Raw genomic sequence first — 16016 nt, forward strand, 5'->3', positions numbered from 1 at the left:
GAATGTATAAGGAGTGAAAGAAGTCCTAAATGAATGCATATTTTGACATGGGCACAGGCATGTCAAGGACCAAGGACTTGGACCCATGGGAAACTGGGAAAGCCTTTCCCCTGGTCAAGATCAGAAAGGCAAAGCCTTGGTCCAAGTACTAGTGTTCACACACACAAAAAAGGCAAAGTTCTTGGTTCAAGTACTAGTGTTTACAAATGATTAACTAGTGTGTGTATAAACTAGCAACTGGAGCTTCCTCGTCCTGGATGCCTACACCTGGAGACTGCTCACAATGTCCTCCTATAGGGACTAGCTAATTCCTTTCCTTGTTCTGGACACAACAAACATGGTGAGGTTCTGGGTTGTTTTGATAGTTGGTGTCACTCTAGCCATCAAAGTGCAGGTAGCCCACCAGACCCCAGCTTTTCTATACGTATGTCTTTATGCATGTCCTTTCTTCTTTGCCTCGCGACCCCTACTTAGATTTTCCTAGTCTGGTCAAGGCACTGAGCTGTACTGGCTGAGGTACACAATCTTAGATTTTCAGATGAGTGTTCTTAAAAAACATCATGCAATTCATACTCTAAGTTCAATACCAAGTAATTTAGAGAAATCTATATAGCATTCACTATTTCATACATACAAAGCAAAATTAATAAGACATAGTTCAATGATAGGGTAGTAAGGAGGATGTTACACTTGACTTGGAGGTAAATATTACTTTTATTTTTTCTTATATATAGATAATTTTAAAAATAATTTTAAATGACCAAATATGTATTATATTAGACTTCAATAAAAGCTGAACACAGTAAAAACATCTCAATAAATATTTTTATTTCAAATTGATAGGACACATTATTACCATATAAGGCATCAAATGCCATGAGAAAAAAGCCCATCATCTTCCATGAGTGCCTTTATAATATCAAAAAATACACAATCGACATCAAGTACTTTCAGTTGGCAAGAACAGTAGGATGAAAAGCCAGGAAAGAATCACAGGGACATACACAGCAGAGGAAGATCCATCCATCTTTGTCTCCTTACTCAAATGGGTTTTCAGTCTGTGTAAGAAGCAGTCAGAGAGCAGTGAGAAGTGAGACCACAGGGGAATCCCTAAACTTGGGAGCCAAAGACAGTGCTGTCCACATTTCTAGGGAAGAAAATATTAATTCAAGATAAAATAATTTATAAACATTCCACACACTTATGAGCTTGTAATTGAAAGGTTAAAAAATAAATCAAAAAGCATTTGTAGGGCGCTGAACAAACAAAACAGATTTATGTTCTTACAGCATTTCATTCTGAGGTTGATTCCAAATTCTTTATTAGTTACCCATGAAAGACTTCTTGTTCATAAAATTAACGTTAAGGCATGCCAAATTCCAATAAGACAATTAGTCTAACAATAGCTTACGAATATTAAGGTTCTGTACCTATAAAACATACCCTAACATATATACAGGCTTCTACACAGCAACCTGCATACTTAACTAACAAAAGCCATGACTATGCTTTTGAGTTAAGTCATGGATTTTTGGAAGCAATTCTGTGTATTTGCACTAGCACCTTCCCTTTTGATAATGTTGATGTCAGTGAGTCAAATCAATTCCAAAGTTATATGCCCATAAAAACTAAAAGAGAGATTTTACAGAATATTATGTGGACCATAAAACAATATAGCTGAAAAGAGTCTGCAAGTCAACACTGTTAATTATCCATCTTACGAGTTCCTGAGAAAAGCCTATTGAGACTTCATTTTAATTCTCATCAGGGTCACTGTTTATGCCCAGTTTGAGAAAAGCGAAAGCCATTCCAGAAAACTGTAAGGATGTGTCTTGTTCTGTGGTGCATTTAGATCTAGGGGATGACATTGCATCTTGCTGCCACACGGGAACCGTTGACAAGCATTGCGACTCTCTTTTGTCAGGCCACAGTTTTGTGGGAGCTTGAGTTGCTGCAGTAGAATCAGATATTCAGACTGGAAAATCTTCCAACAGATACATAGGTGTTTTCCCTGTTGCTCTGACCATTAATCCAGATAAGAGTTTCATATGTGTACACACTTGAGAGACAAAGACCAGAATGTTCATTGTGTAATTGCTTAGAATGCTTTCTTATTGTAAAGAAACTTAGAAGAAAACAAATATATATATGTGTGTGTGTGTGTGTGTGTGTGTGTGTGTGTGTGTGTGTGTGTGTGTTCAGATCCTTAATTCTTGATATAAAATTCTCATGGTGCACTTTCACTAATTTGACTTCACTGTAGGGACAAAGGAAAGGACGGCACAAACATGTTGGTATGGCAGTTTGTTTACAGTTGAGCCTTGAAAGGATATGTGTTAGCCAGGGTCAAACTTGGCCTCAAAACATATTTTTAAAAAGGGAGATGATGGGCTCAGGCATTTTAAGCTTTTGATATCAAGGTAAATATCTGGGTATTACAGAATTAAGGGACCCAGCGGTCGCATGGGTGAAAACACCCAGGCCAGAGAGAACTTGATGGTTCCCAGCGGCCTGCTGTTCTTCTAAATCATAGAATTAGTACCCAGCAAGAAGGTGGGAAAGACAACAGCTTCACATGAAGGGCCAGCACAGCATACTGCATGGTCACATCAGGCGCTCCAAATGGCTGGCAGGGAAAGAGCATTGCAAAGAGCCACACAAACTCTACAGCAGTTTCCAGTGCCCCCCAAGGGGACAGATTATCAGAAATATTAGGAAGCCTACACTGTCCATTAATTGTGTGAAGCTTCCACAGATAACAACTGGTACCATGTGGAAGAGATCTCCACAAAGCCCAAGAAAGATCCAAGATCAACAGCATTGCCTCAGTCTATTCAATGTCTGGTTTCTCACATGGCCAGGCCAAAGCAATTCTAGTACCCAAACCACTTTGGATTGTATTGAGATCAATGGTGCTGAAAGTTCAGAATGTTTCTTTGTTGGTATTACCTTTACCTTTATTGTTATTTTCTTGCAGTGCAGAGGGCTTGACTCGGGGTCTCACACATGCTAGGCAAGCACTGTACCCTGAGCCATGTCCATATTCCTGAGCTTCATTTTAAAATCAAGAAATCATCTCAAAGACAGGCACTAACAGAATGGGTGAAGGCAACACAAATATTATGCCTGGGGAAAGCAGATAAAGGTAATTATTAGAATTACATCAGCACAGCCTAAAGAAAGCGGGTGATTTTCTCAATTGGTCCCTTTGGGTGTAATGGCCTTCCCTGGTATCACCAGAACCTCGTGTCATGCTCTCTGTGTTTGAGCAGTTTGAGATAATGTGGAAATGAGCATTTGCTTACATTCAATTTAGAATCTTCTTTTCTGAAAAGGCATTTTTAAAAGTGCTGCCTTTAGAGTGAGTGTATCTCTACGATTTAGCAGCATAGTGAGTTCATTAACTTTTCTTGTATTGAAGAACTCTGGCTTTTTTTTCTTATCATTAGTTTTATAGGATTGAAAGGACAGCCTTCATGTTTAATTTCAAGCTCATCAAGAACAGAAAATTGAACCACAAATTAGTGCTGTTTTATTTGCTATGAAACTAATTAATTATGATTTACAAATAGATAAAAAAATTCAGAGTTCTCATATAAATAAACATGAATAGTTTGTTGTTTTTCTGAGACAGTCTCACTCTATATTCCAGGCTGTCTTGGAACCCACTATGTAGTCTAAGCTGGCCTTGACCTTGCATTGATCTTCCTGCTTCAGCCTCTCAATCGTCAGAATCAAGGCATGACTCACCAGGCCTGGCATTAAACTGGTTTAAATTTTATTTTACAAATTTTGTTGTTGCAGTTTGAACCCAGCTCAGATCTACTCACTCATGGAGATAGATTACTCCCTTCTTACTGCAACATCTCCAAAGTGGTTCCTCAAGCAGACTAGGAATCAAAAATGAATAAACCTCCAGAAGATAAAGTTTAAACTTCTGAGAAGCTGCCTTCAGCACAGATGACCTAAGAGTCACAGAGACACAAAGCACAAAAAGACTGGCTACAACAATCAAAATACATGTTCCTTCTCGTGCTTTGTGTCTCAATAAGCCAGCACTTCATGGTCAAGTACTTTATTCTACAGGGTGAGGCAATGGGGCTGCATATACATTTTCTACACTTTACTTACTTTTCCCTAAGAATTCTGTGACATGTTTGCCATCCCTACCTCATCCTCCACTACTGTGTTTTCCTTTAACTTGTAATAAAGGTAACTCAACAAATTGCTCTGATATCCACAAGGACTCATTCATATAGATACACAAACTCATATAGTTCACCCACAGCCCTCAGTAACAACACAGGTGTCTACATTAGACTTCATTAAGCTTAAGAATCTCCAACAAAATTCCTTTCTCACTAGCTCATCCTTTCACTCACACCCATTCCTGGCTCCAGTCCTCTTTAAGAATGAACTCATTTTATACTAATAAAACACCTAAGTGGAAGGGTGTGGGTCACTTGAAGGAACATCAGTGCAATACAGATCTTTCGTAGGCTGCATTTCCCATCTCTTTCCTGACCACCTTGCCCACAGAACCTCTCATAGACTAAACATTTCACTTTATGAGGGGAGAACATAGTCCTTAAGGGTAGGTTTTCAGGATGATCTCTAGACCTGTCAAGGGGAATCAGGATAGTGATGAACACAACTCCCACTAAATGAATGAGTTTGATTTTTCTCTTTACAGTGTAAGATTTTGGCTATAGGTTTAAGGACTTTTTAAGTAATGGCTTATACTAGGCATAGTGCCCAGGAGTCTAGCTGCAATTATACTGGAGGTTTTCTCCAAACCACCTCCACAAAATATCACCTGGGCAGCATACCAGGTCTGCTCATGACTTAGACCTGTCTAAATGTTTGGCTGCCAGAAGATATGTTTTTAAAGTGTAATCCTTTGCCACACATGTATGAGAAGTAAAGATTTCAAGGGCACAAGTCATCAGGCTGAAGGCAAATCCACAAGGAAACAAAGTATGTATCAACAACTACTCTACTTCATTGGGAAAAAAAGGCTTCAGGAAAACACCTTATATTAACAGTTAACCTCACATGGGTCTGAAGATGACATATCATTTTCTTTATAAGAAGGTACATATTAATGACATAGTTGTCATTTCTAAACACAGTAATATTTTAAAATATAGTATTTTATAGCTTTTAAAAATAACCATTATCTTAAAGTTTCAAAACATTCACACTCCCAAAGTCTACATTTTAGTGTTTAGTCAAATTACAGGAATAAAATTTTAGCAAGAAAATGGAAAAGCACTTTGGGAATTAAACGTAAGCTTTGCTATTTAATTAGTGCTTGTGTTTCACAGAATAGATTGCCACATGATCCCATTGTGCAGGAGCCCTTCTAGTACCTAATAATAATATCCATGTTTATGTAAAAAGAAAACACTTGTATATTAGGTCAGTGGAAGTATTTTGCTATAGAAATAGAAATTCATAGTCATTACAGGTGAATTAGTTTTCAGTTTGCAGTAAGTCAGGAATAGATGACCATGGTTTCTTTTACATCTTACACAGGTTTTCTTAATAAAAGATCCATGGAAACAGAACACTGGCTGGCTTTTGGGATGTGGAAAACAACAATAACAACAACAAAGGATAATTTTTCTTGCCAAACAAATAAAGGACACCGGTGATGTAATTTTTTCACATCAAACATATAGTTGTCTCTCAAGAAGTTCAGAATTAACTCTGTACAGCAAGGGCATCTTCCTCCACCAAGGACAGTTCCAAGGTGTTTTCATTAGTGCTGGTTTTCATCCTGAAGTTGAAAGAACCATAGAGTTTTGCAGACTCTTTGGAAGAGGCAAACCTGTTTCGACGATAGAGCTCCCCCTTCCACATAGACATCATCAGCAAGCATGAGAGGACGACTCCCCCGAGTGTGAGGAGGCAGAGCCCAGCTATCACACAGCGGTCCAGGTGTGCACCTAGCCTCGCACTCTCCTTTTCTAGGCGCTCCATCTCCCGGGCTGCCACGGTATTGGGATCCACTGTCACCTCCCGAGGGACAATGTAAGAAATGATCACCAGCAAGATACCAGTGACCAAGAACAAGATGGCACTGATGAAACCATAGTCTATGGACTTCCCTGAAGACGTGGCTTCTGAGCTGGTGTCGTCCTCGTCTTCAGATATCAAAGACATGGCAGCCTCATGGGACCACTCGTTAGGGTTTCCCCAGCCAAGATCGCCAGGGTGGTGACTGCCTTTTGCTGATGGGGATCTCTGACTTCTCTGTTCTAAGTTGACATTCTCATCCACATAAGTAAAAGACGTTTCTAGTTCCTGGCTGCAACAATTGCAGACTTTACGGTCTGCCATTACTTGACTGTTCCCTGACTCAGGAGGTCCTGGTGGGCAAAAGCTTGGCTGAATAGCATTGCCTTGGAGCAAGGAGGTTGGGGGTGCTGGAGAAGAGCTAAGTCTAGACACTTCCACTGCAGCTGCTCCTGGTATGGGTGTAGAGTTTTTCTGAGAGCAAAGAGCCTCTCTGATGGCTGCTTCCTCTTCCTGGTCACCAAAAGTCCCGCCTGAACTCCAGTCCACAGCATTGCACAGGTCCTCTGGTCTATTCCTCTTAGTCAGGGAGTGGAGCTCCATGGGAGCTGGCTAGAATTCCTGTAGCAATTTCCAGAAATTCTTGGAGTGGCAACACAGTTAGATAAGAACCCAGCAGAATCTAAGCCCGTGCTATAGAGAGGCCTGCTCCTCTGGTCCCCATTTCCTTTATAGTCATGGCTGGTTAAGGACACCTTAGACTCAGTTCCTCATGAGAGGGACACACATAAGAAAGGGAACCTGGTGGCAGAAGAGCGTGGAAAGGGTAAATCTTCTGACTTGTCACAGGGTTAGCAGGGAGAAACTCAGGTCAGGGGAGAAAAGGAGCAAGGAGGAAGTGGCAGTATCTCTGGAGAGAGCACACTGCCGTCACCAAGCCAAATTTATCCAGGGACTCACACGTTCCCGTGACAGAATCCCTCAAACGAGAAGGCAAGTTTCCTGTAGAAAGACACAAATGAGAAAGGCAGGGCCCTCTTTAGCAGAGCTGCCGGATTTCTGGAGTTCTCCAGCAAGTGCAGACTTCTTAACAATTCAATTAGAGTGCATGCTTATACTCCAGTTCGGAATAGATTCTAATACAGATTAGCTTTAATGAAAGTATGCTCCTATCAGTTGGGTGCGGTTGGATCAGCATCTTGACTTAGCAGCTATGAAGTGAATGAAAAGGATGACTTAATCAGCCAGTGACCAAAAGAGGAATCAGGACTAGTGATTCTCTTATTCATGTATCTAGTAACTCACTACACACAGCCCTGGGTCCTGTGTTAATATAGCCTTATGCTCTTCTACTGTGTTTAAATCCACTCCCTGTTCCACAGGGGCAGTTTACACATTTCACTGTGGTCTCTGCAAAGCACAGTGAGCCAGTCCACTTCACACATATGTACTACGTGCTCCCATTGAGTGCCTGCTGCTCCCACTCACAAAGTCTCAGCGGGTCGGAGTTACTTCTCCGCCCTACAGTTTGCTAACACACAAGCACAAGAAAGTAGCTCCCTGGACGTGTTTACAAACTCGATGTGCAAGTAAGTTGAGGGGGTAAAAAAGAATGATAAACAAATAGCATTGAATCAAGACAAAGAAGGCAGAAGCAGTTTCCAGAGCTACAGCTGAAGCCCTGTATCCATGGCACTCCCTCACCTCTGCTCGCCTTGATGGGATGGAACTCTGTGTTGAACAGAAAGCCAGGAAGCCATCTGCCCATCTACTACTCCCTCTGCTAGCTTCCTGGGGAATAAAAATTCACTCTCCATTCTGAATAAATACAGGGGGCTGAGTCAAGGACTCCCTTTGTTTTTATTTCAATCCAGAGTGGTGATTAACTTTAACCCGTGGCTGGAGGATTATGAATCAAAATCCCCAACTCCAGCAGCTGGTAACAGAGGTACACAAGCAAGCCTCACCTAAGACAGCCAAGCAACTCAGCACAGAAAAGAAAATCGACATGTTTTCTGCTGTACTTCAAAGTCCCCCATCCTCCTGTCCACTGAAAATACAAAAAATGAAACAACAACAAACACAAAACAAACCCACAGTGCTAAGTGCAAAAAACCATAACTGAATCAGTTTTCCTTCAGCAAGTGGACAAGCCCCTACTGAAGGATCCTTCAATGAAGGAAGTGATGGGAACCGGTTTCATCAATTACCGAAAAGAAACACTCACAGATGGATCCCTCAGGCATGAGTCGCTCTGATTAACCTTTGGCACAATTAACTAATCATATTAGACTCCTTTAGATAAAATCGGCAGGGTCCCTTACGAGACTTCCAATTTACGACAAAGCAGAGAGATATTAATATTCTCTCTCTCTCTCTCTCTCTCTCTCTCTCTCTCTCTCTCTCTCTCTCTCTCTCTCTCTCTCTCTCTCTCCTCTCTCCTCTCTCCTCTCTCCTCTCTCCTCTCTCCTCTCTCCTCTCTCTCTCTCTCCTCTCTCCTCTCTCCTCTCTCCTCTCTCCTCTCTCCTCTCTCCTCTCTCCTCTCTCCTCTCTCCTCTCTCCTCTCTCCTCTCTCCTCTCTCCTCTCTCCTCTCTCCGAAGAAGAGAGTGGGCTCTATTTGAGACTCACTAACTGTACAGTCGATTTGCAGATCTGTATTCTCAGGTTTCCAGCCTCAGTGGATGACGGATAATCCCAGGGGACCAGCCAAAGGTCTCTTCTTCCCTCCCCCTATTTTTCCCCCCTCTGATCTGTTTAAAAGCCCAGTTAATGAGATTGTACCTCCAAAGCAGGGGGGCAGCGTTTTCCCCAGTCCTCTGATCCTCAACTAAAGGCAGTAAAATATGGACAGAATTGACAGGGACAAGGCTAGTCCGCAGGAGACCACCTAAGGATGTGGGATGCGGGATGCAGGATGAGCGAGCGCACTCGGTTTACAAGACCCGCTGCTAGCACCCGGCAGGGGAGCCCCCAACAGGCTGCTGGATCAATCACTTCTCCTGGAGAAGTCTTGGCCCATCAAGGCACCTGCAGTCTGGCTGCGTCCGCTGAGGTCCTGCAGGCACCTAGTGCGGGGAGTGGGGATGCGTGCCCCAGCTCCTTTTAGCTCCAGGCTTCGGCTCTCTCTCTCTCTCTACTCCGCTTGCTTCTTCCCCATCCCACTCTCTGGCACTCACCTTCTGCTTCGGCTACCGGGTGAAGCTGGAGCGGGAGCACTCGCGTCCGCGTGGCTCCCTGAGAAAGTCCGCTATTCCCCAGCCGCAGCACTTGTAGCCAGTGTTCCCTGCTGGGTTCCGCTGGGTGGGCGGCGCCCGCCGAGTCCGGCTGGGCGGGGCAGGGCGGGGCGGGGTGCTCCCTTTTGCTGAGCATCCCGGGAGATGTAGTTCAGAAGAGGTCCTTACATTCCCTCCCATTCGCTTTGTCCCGTACCTCCAGGATTTTGTTCTTCTGGAAAATAGTTACTTCCATCCACGCACGCATTTACCTGCTTGGACCTTCAAGCTCTGGACTCTCTAAGATGAATGTGTCTCCCTTCCCTCCCCATCCCCCCCTCCCCCCCAGCCTCAAGTGCAGCCACAGGATTCAGGAGGAGGACTGGGGAAACAAGCTTTACATTTAGTTCTCACTGTGTGCCAAGCCATTTGCATACTTTGTCATATTTAATAGTCAAAACACATTTTCAAAGTAGATTTTGTCAGTCTTCTTTTTAAAACGAGGAAGAAGACCCACAGGGATTCAGCGCTTCCCCCGCCCACAACCAAGATTACAAACTCAATAATTAGTAGCTTTTGAAATAGTATCCAGAGTGTGGTTCCAAAGTCATCACCTTTCCCGTAAAACAGGTAGCATTGTGAACACCAAGAGTAGCAGTGTCCTGTTCTCCCGTTTTGCCCCTGCATTTACTGTTACATCTTGTATCTGATAAAGGTATGCGAAATTAGAAAATCAGAGAACAAAGGCAGTGTTCTTTATTCCCAGGTCCTTTTCTACACCTTTTATTTAGCTCGTTTAAGGCATTCAACTTTAGAGGTACTGTAACAGTCCTCAACTTTACAGAATATCTGGATTATAAAACAGTAGTCAAACCCACACCGTTGGTATTCAATAAATTCTAAGTTATGCTATACTAACTGACTGGGGGTGGGCAGAGCGTGAGAGAAGGGTCAGGTTTGGCTAGGAAAATGTATGGTTGAAACTCCTGAGGTTGTGGCTCTTGAGATAGGAGAAGCTAACTTCTTTAGGTAACCCCCCCCCCCTTTTTTTTTTAACCAGAGCAGGCTTTAACATCCTACAGCAACACATCTTGGAAATGTGCGCTTTGTGGACCATCTCCTCTGTTGTCTGGCACCTCCTCTGGAGTGATTTACGATCATTGATTGATTCCATCTAAGGAGCAAAGGATGACAGTATCTGTGGCATTTTCTGCTTGCAAGAGGCTCACATAAATGCTGCAGTCACTTGAGAGACAGGTCAGCATCCTCAAATGACACAGCAAATGATAACAATCCTATTTATTTTACTTCACAAACATGTGACAAAAGCCATTCGAATGGTTCCACAGACTTCTTAAAATCCAGCCTCTTTGAAATCTGTTTGTCCCACAATTTTATTGTAACTCGTTACACTATTAGTTCTGGAAATGTGCACCATGACTTCCTTGGCTCACTATTCTGTTTCCCAGCAAGAATATATTTTCTCTGTTCCTCTATCCAATTCATCTTTCCAAGACACACGTGACAACCTTATTTATCAGTACTATATATTGGAAAAGGAACCCAAACACACTGTAGGTGTCCACAAGAGGACAACTAAGATGTCAAAAATATCTTGAGCTATTGTTAGATAAAGAGGTGCAGTGGGGACTTGGGGTATTTAATCAAAGGAAGAGACTGGGGCAGTATAAAAACTAGCTTTAGGTTAAAGTTCATAACATCAAATGTATTTCACCTCATGGTTTTATAAGGGAAATTAGAACAAATGACAGTAATAGTATCTATTAGTGCTAATATGTTACCACTGTAGATGTTGAGACTTTGTAAGGAGTGCAAGGTTTTGCCGCTTTTTTTCATGGAAGTCACCTGTAAGAGGTAAAACACAGGTGTAAACATAGAAGGCTTCTCATGACAATCACCCCTAGGCTGCAGCGTCTTGGGAGCCTACAGGAAAACTTTGTGGGCTCATGGATTAGGTAAGCCATTATCCTCACTTAGACACTGGTGCACCTCAGATGTTGGGGCACACAGACTGGGGAGTTCTGTCAGGTTTAACTAAGAGACTGGTTTGGCATTTGATTCAAGTAAGGACATTCTAATAGTTTGACATGGAATGTCTCAGAAAAGTGAATTATATACTGCTAGAGAGGCTTCATTAAAAAAAAAAAGGCAGAAGCATTTATTGGCAGTGTTAAAGGAGGGATTTGTTTAATTGGATTATGCAACCTCTGTGGTCTCCCTGATGAACTAATTCTAATCTATATGTCTTACATGAGGCATTTCCCATCTAGGCCAGCTGCAGAGGAATCCATATTCTGTAAGTTTGTCAACGTTGGGATTTTAAATATTTATTAGCCACTATCTTGTGACATTTGTTGAAGGTAACTACTAAACGTTGTTTAACCTATGACTTAGGCACTTGAACATTGAATGGCCACTGTGCACACCTAAGATCACTAATGACATGTTGAACATCTTACCCGATACAGAAAGTTCAGTCTTTCTCTTTCATTCAGAGAAGTCAGATGACAAAACTCAATGGAGACTTGAGATGATTATCAGTTATTCTCTCATTCCCCATTATCATCACACTCATAAAATAAAACGAAACATTAACTCACATCACCAGGGAGGCTACCTGGAAAACAGGACCCCAAGAAAGACACGGGGATCACCCAATGACGGAGAAATGGATGAGATCTACGTGAACAGCCTGGACATGAGTGGGGGTAATGAAGGGCGAGGGTTGAGGGAAAGAGAGCTTGGGGGAGCGAGAGATCCCAGCTGGATCAACAACAGAGAGGGAGAACAAGGAATAGGAGACCATGGTAAATGAAGACCACATGAGAATAGGAAGAAGCAAAGTGCTAGAGAGGCCACAGAAATCCACAAAGATATCCCCACAACAGACTGCTGGCAATGGTCGAGAGACAGCCCGAACTGACCTACTCTGGTGATGGGATGGCCAAACACCCTAATTGTCGTGCTAGAAACCCCATCCAATGACTGAGGGATCTGGATGCAGAGATCCACAGCTAGGCCCCAGGTGGAGCTCCAGGAGTCCAATTATTGAGAAAGAGGAGGGTTTATATGAGCGAGAATTGTTGAGACCAAGGTTGGATAAAGCACAGTGACAAATAGCCAAACGAATGGAAACACATGAACTATGAACCAATGGCTGAGGGGCCCCCAACTGGATCAGGCCCTCTGAATGGGTGAGACAGTTGATTGGCTTGATCTGTTTGGGAGGCATCCAGGCAGTGGGACTGGGTCCTGTGCTCATTGCATGAGTTGGCTGTTTGAACCTGGGGCTTATGCAGGATCGCTTGGCTCGGCCTGGGAGGAGGGGACTGGACCTGCTACCAGGTTGATCTCAGTCCTCGCGAGGGGGGGTGGGGGACGGGACGGGGGACGGACTTTGCCCTGGAGGAAGTGGGAATGGGGGGTGGGCTGGGGGGAAGGGGAGGGGGGCAGGAGGGGGGAGAACAAGGGAATCCGTGGCTGATATGTAGAACTGAATTGTATTGTAAAATAAAATAATAATAATAAAAAACCACAAAGCATTAGACTCCACATTTTCTTTAACATTAAAAAGTTAATTTATGGGCTGGAGAGATGACTTCTAGAACTGCTTTTGAAGAGTCTTTCTCGCCTCGCCGGGCGGTGGTGGCGCACGCCTTTAATCCCAGCACATGGGAGGCAGAGCCAGGTGGATCTCTGTGAGTTCAAGGCCAGCCTGGTCTACAAAGCGAGATCCAGGACAGGCACCAAAACACCAGAGAAACCCTGTCTCGAAAAACCAAAAGAAAAAAAAAGAGTCTTTCTCGGTCAACATCCTAAACTTCTTCCTATTTGACACTAGAGTGGTATAATTCACTTTCCTTTAAACTGGCATTTTACATATGAAAAAGTACTTCATGCATACTTTACACTGCTTTCTATGTGTTCTTCCTTCCAAAATAAAACTTAGCTTCCCTGAAAAACAGCCTTTTTTGTTAGAGTCAATGAGCATGACATAATCCAGCATATATCCAACAGCAGTAGATCCACAGTATCTGCTTACAAAGTCAGTGGCCTTAATTAAGTGATGGCATTAAGAATCTATATAATGATTTCTATTTTACATAAATTTTAATATGTTTCATGTTTACTCTGGTATTGGAGGAACAATCATTATTATGCTAGATTAACTAGTAATAAAATAGATTCTGAGTAAATTGACTAAGTTAAGAGTAATCCTTGGGGCTGTTAACAACTAGCCTCTTATAGTAATTACAAAGGAAGTCATCAAATTTTCTCTCCTCAGACAAAATGATAAGGACTAATTGCACATAAACTTCCTTAGAGGACTTAATGTTTTCATGAGATGCTGAGCAGTGGAAAAGGGAAAAAGATGATTTCTGGATAGTTTGGTTAAAGTTTGGAAATAGTCCAAGGAGTATGACTGATTTCATACCACAAGTCGATGCTTCTAAGTTATAGAAGACTGATGACATCCAGAATTTAAAGTGAGATCTCATTTATTAGGCAAACTCTATGAATTAAAAAAATTATTAAATTGTAAATTTAATACATGTGCTTACAGTAGCTGTGCGTGTTTGTTAAATAAGACCCGTGGCTGATGCTGACAATAGCAGATTCTGAGAGTCAGTGTTTTTCCCAACAGAGAGAGTTCCCCCTAGCTACTCAAAGTCTCCTCCTCCTCCTCCTCCTTCTCCTCCTCCTCCTCCTCCTCTTCCATCTCCTCCTTCTCCTCCTCCTCCTCCTCCTCCTCCTCCTCCTTCCTCCTCCTTCTTCTCCTCCTCCTTCTTCTCCATCTCCTCCTCCTCCTTCTCTTGAGTTAATTTAGATTTCAAGAAAAGAAGCCACATCTCCCTATTTTTATTTATTAATTCAAAACTTTTTAAACACTGGCTGAATTGAAGAAAGCTGTAACTGTGAGAAACATTTGAGTATCAGAAATTCAAGAAGTTTATACTCATCTTCTATTGAGTATAAGTTGGAAATCTGGAGAAAAATATGAGATCTGCCTTCCTTGAATATTTATGAAGTTACTAGAGTTACATTACTAGGCTAAAATTCAGGGGCCAAAGGTCAGAAGGGCAAAGCAAGCCCCTAGAGCTTTATTTTACATGAATTGTTAGATGAGTCCAGAGGGGACAGTGGGAGACTGAGGGGCTAAGGAGAGGGGTCAGATGGGGTCTTGACCTCACCGAGGAATGGAGCTATAATAAATCTTTTCTATTCTCTCAACATTGGTTTAAACCCTAAAATGCTTCCTTCTATAAGTGTGAACCACAAGTCAGTCAGGCCCTCACAGGAAATGCTCCCCACTTCATGAATTTCCCTAAAATTTAACCAAAGTGAGTCCAAAATGCTAGGAAACAACTTTCCTAGCAGAAGAGAGTTAGATATCATCCACCAAAATGAAAGCATCATTTTCAACCAGCTTTAACAGTTTGCAAATTAAAAAAATTAACCATGAAGAAAACCAACATCTAAAGGTTGCATATTATATGAATTCATACATATATAAGAACATATAATCCATATGTATTAATTTATGCCTATCAATTTAAAATAAAGATATGGATGTGGATAATGCTGTCTGGCAGAATTGCGGATGGAATGTGAGGAGTTGTATGTCACTATAAAAGGGTAATAGGAGAAAGATTTGTTTGGTGTTACAAAAGCTTTATACCTCAAGTTCAATCATGTACAGGTTGGTATTAGTGTTCAAGACATGTATGGAGAAGGAACAGCATCACGACTAAGAAATAAACTGACATTTAAAGCCACAGTGAAATGATACACTCATCCACCAGAATGAATGTCAAAACGATGAACAACATGAGATTTTAGTAATTTACAAAGCAAACAAAACCATATATACTGAATAAGGGGGATGGATGTAAAATGAAGCAATCACTTCTGAAAACTCAATTACAAAAGTTAAACATGATCCAGAAATATCCTCCTAGATTTTACTCTACAGGAATGTGTGTACATGGTTTAATGCCAAAACTTGTGCAAGAAACTGTCAACTATCAACAGGACAGATAAATATATTACAGAATATTTATTTGCACGTTGAAATACATGCAATGAGTGAACTAGAGTTGTATACAAATGGATAAATCTCACAACCATAATTACAAAGTACAGAGGAAGTTTGCTTGTATTTATAAAGAAGATGATTTTTTTCTAAGCAAATTTTAGAAACATTGAGACCCTGAACTAAGTGCCTTAATAGTTAATTTACAGCTCATGAGAAGTGAGAGAACTACAAAATCATGTTCCTCAACAATAGGCATTTGAATTCCAGAAGTTAGTGTTTTAGAAGTGTCATGTAGAGCCTTTTAGTAGGAAAAACTAGAGACTGCCAGGCTTGTTTAACACTGGGAAATGTATTTATAACTTAAAAAGGGCTTGAGAACCCAGGTTTCTTGTGTCCAGGAGTAAAGTTCATTTTCCTCACCATTTGTTTTAGGGGTGAAGAAGAAATATACTGTTGTTTTTAATGTAAGCAGATAAAATCAAATTTCCTTTACTTCTCACCTAAAACAAAGACTCCGAAGGTTGTATGCACAGCAGAACTCTGTTAACTTCCTGTCACTGTAACAAATACTGGAGGTAATCAAGTTGTAAAGAGAATCAGTTTTTGTTGATCCAGCTTTGGAGGTTTCAGTCTATGACTGTGGTCCCCATTACTTTAGGTCCTATATTAGTCAAGCACATCACAGGGCATGGTAGAATAAAGAAGTGAAACTCACAGCAATTTT

General features: G+C 41.7%; 1 protein-coding gene across 1 annotated transcript; it reads right to left on the reverse strand.

Annotated features, from left to right (window-relative positions):
• Window positions 1–807: 807 nt before the first annotated feature.
• Tmem74 (transmembrane protein 74) lies at window positions 808–9331 on the reverse strand. The gene is made up of 2 exons (XM_052747746.1): window positions 9199–9331; window positions 808–7023 (listed from the first exon to the last, which is right to left on the reverse strand). Exon 2 carries the CDS (start codon window positions 6622–6624, stop codon window positions 5707–5709), a length of 918 nt encoding a protein of 305 aa, XP_052603706.1. The 5' UTR covers window positions 6625–7023; window positions 9199–9331; the 3' UTR covers window positions 808–5706.
• Window positions 9332–16016: the final 6685 nt, after the last annotated feature.

The sequence above is a fragment of the Peromyscus californicus genome, unplaced genomic scaffold (genome assembly GCF_007827085.1).
Source record: "Peromyscus californicus insignis strain IS unplaced genomic scaffold, ASM782708v3 Scaffold_20__1_contigs__length_68692818, whole genome shotgun sequence".
Classification (NCBI taxonomy): domain Eukaryota; kingdom Metazoa; phylum Chordata; class Mammalia; order Rodentia; family Cricetidae; genus Peromyscus; species Peromyscus californicus.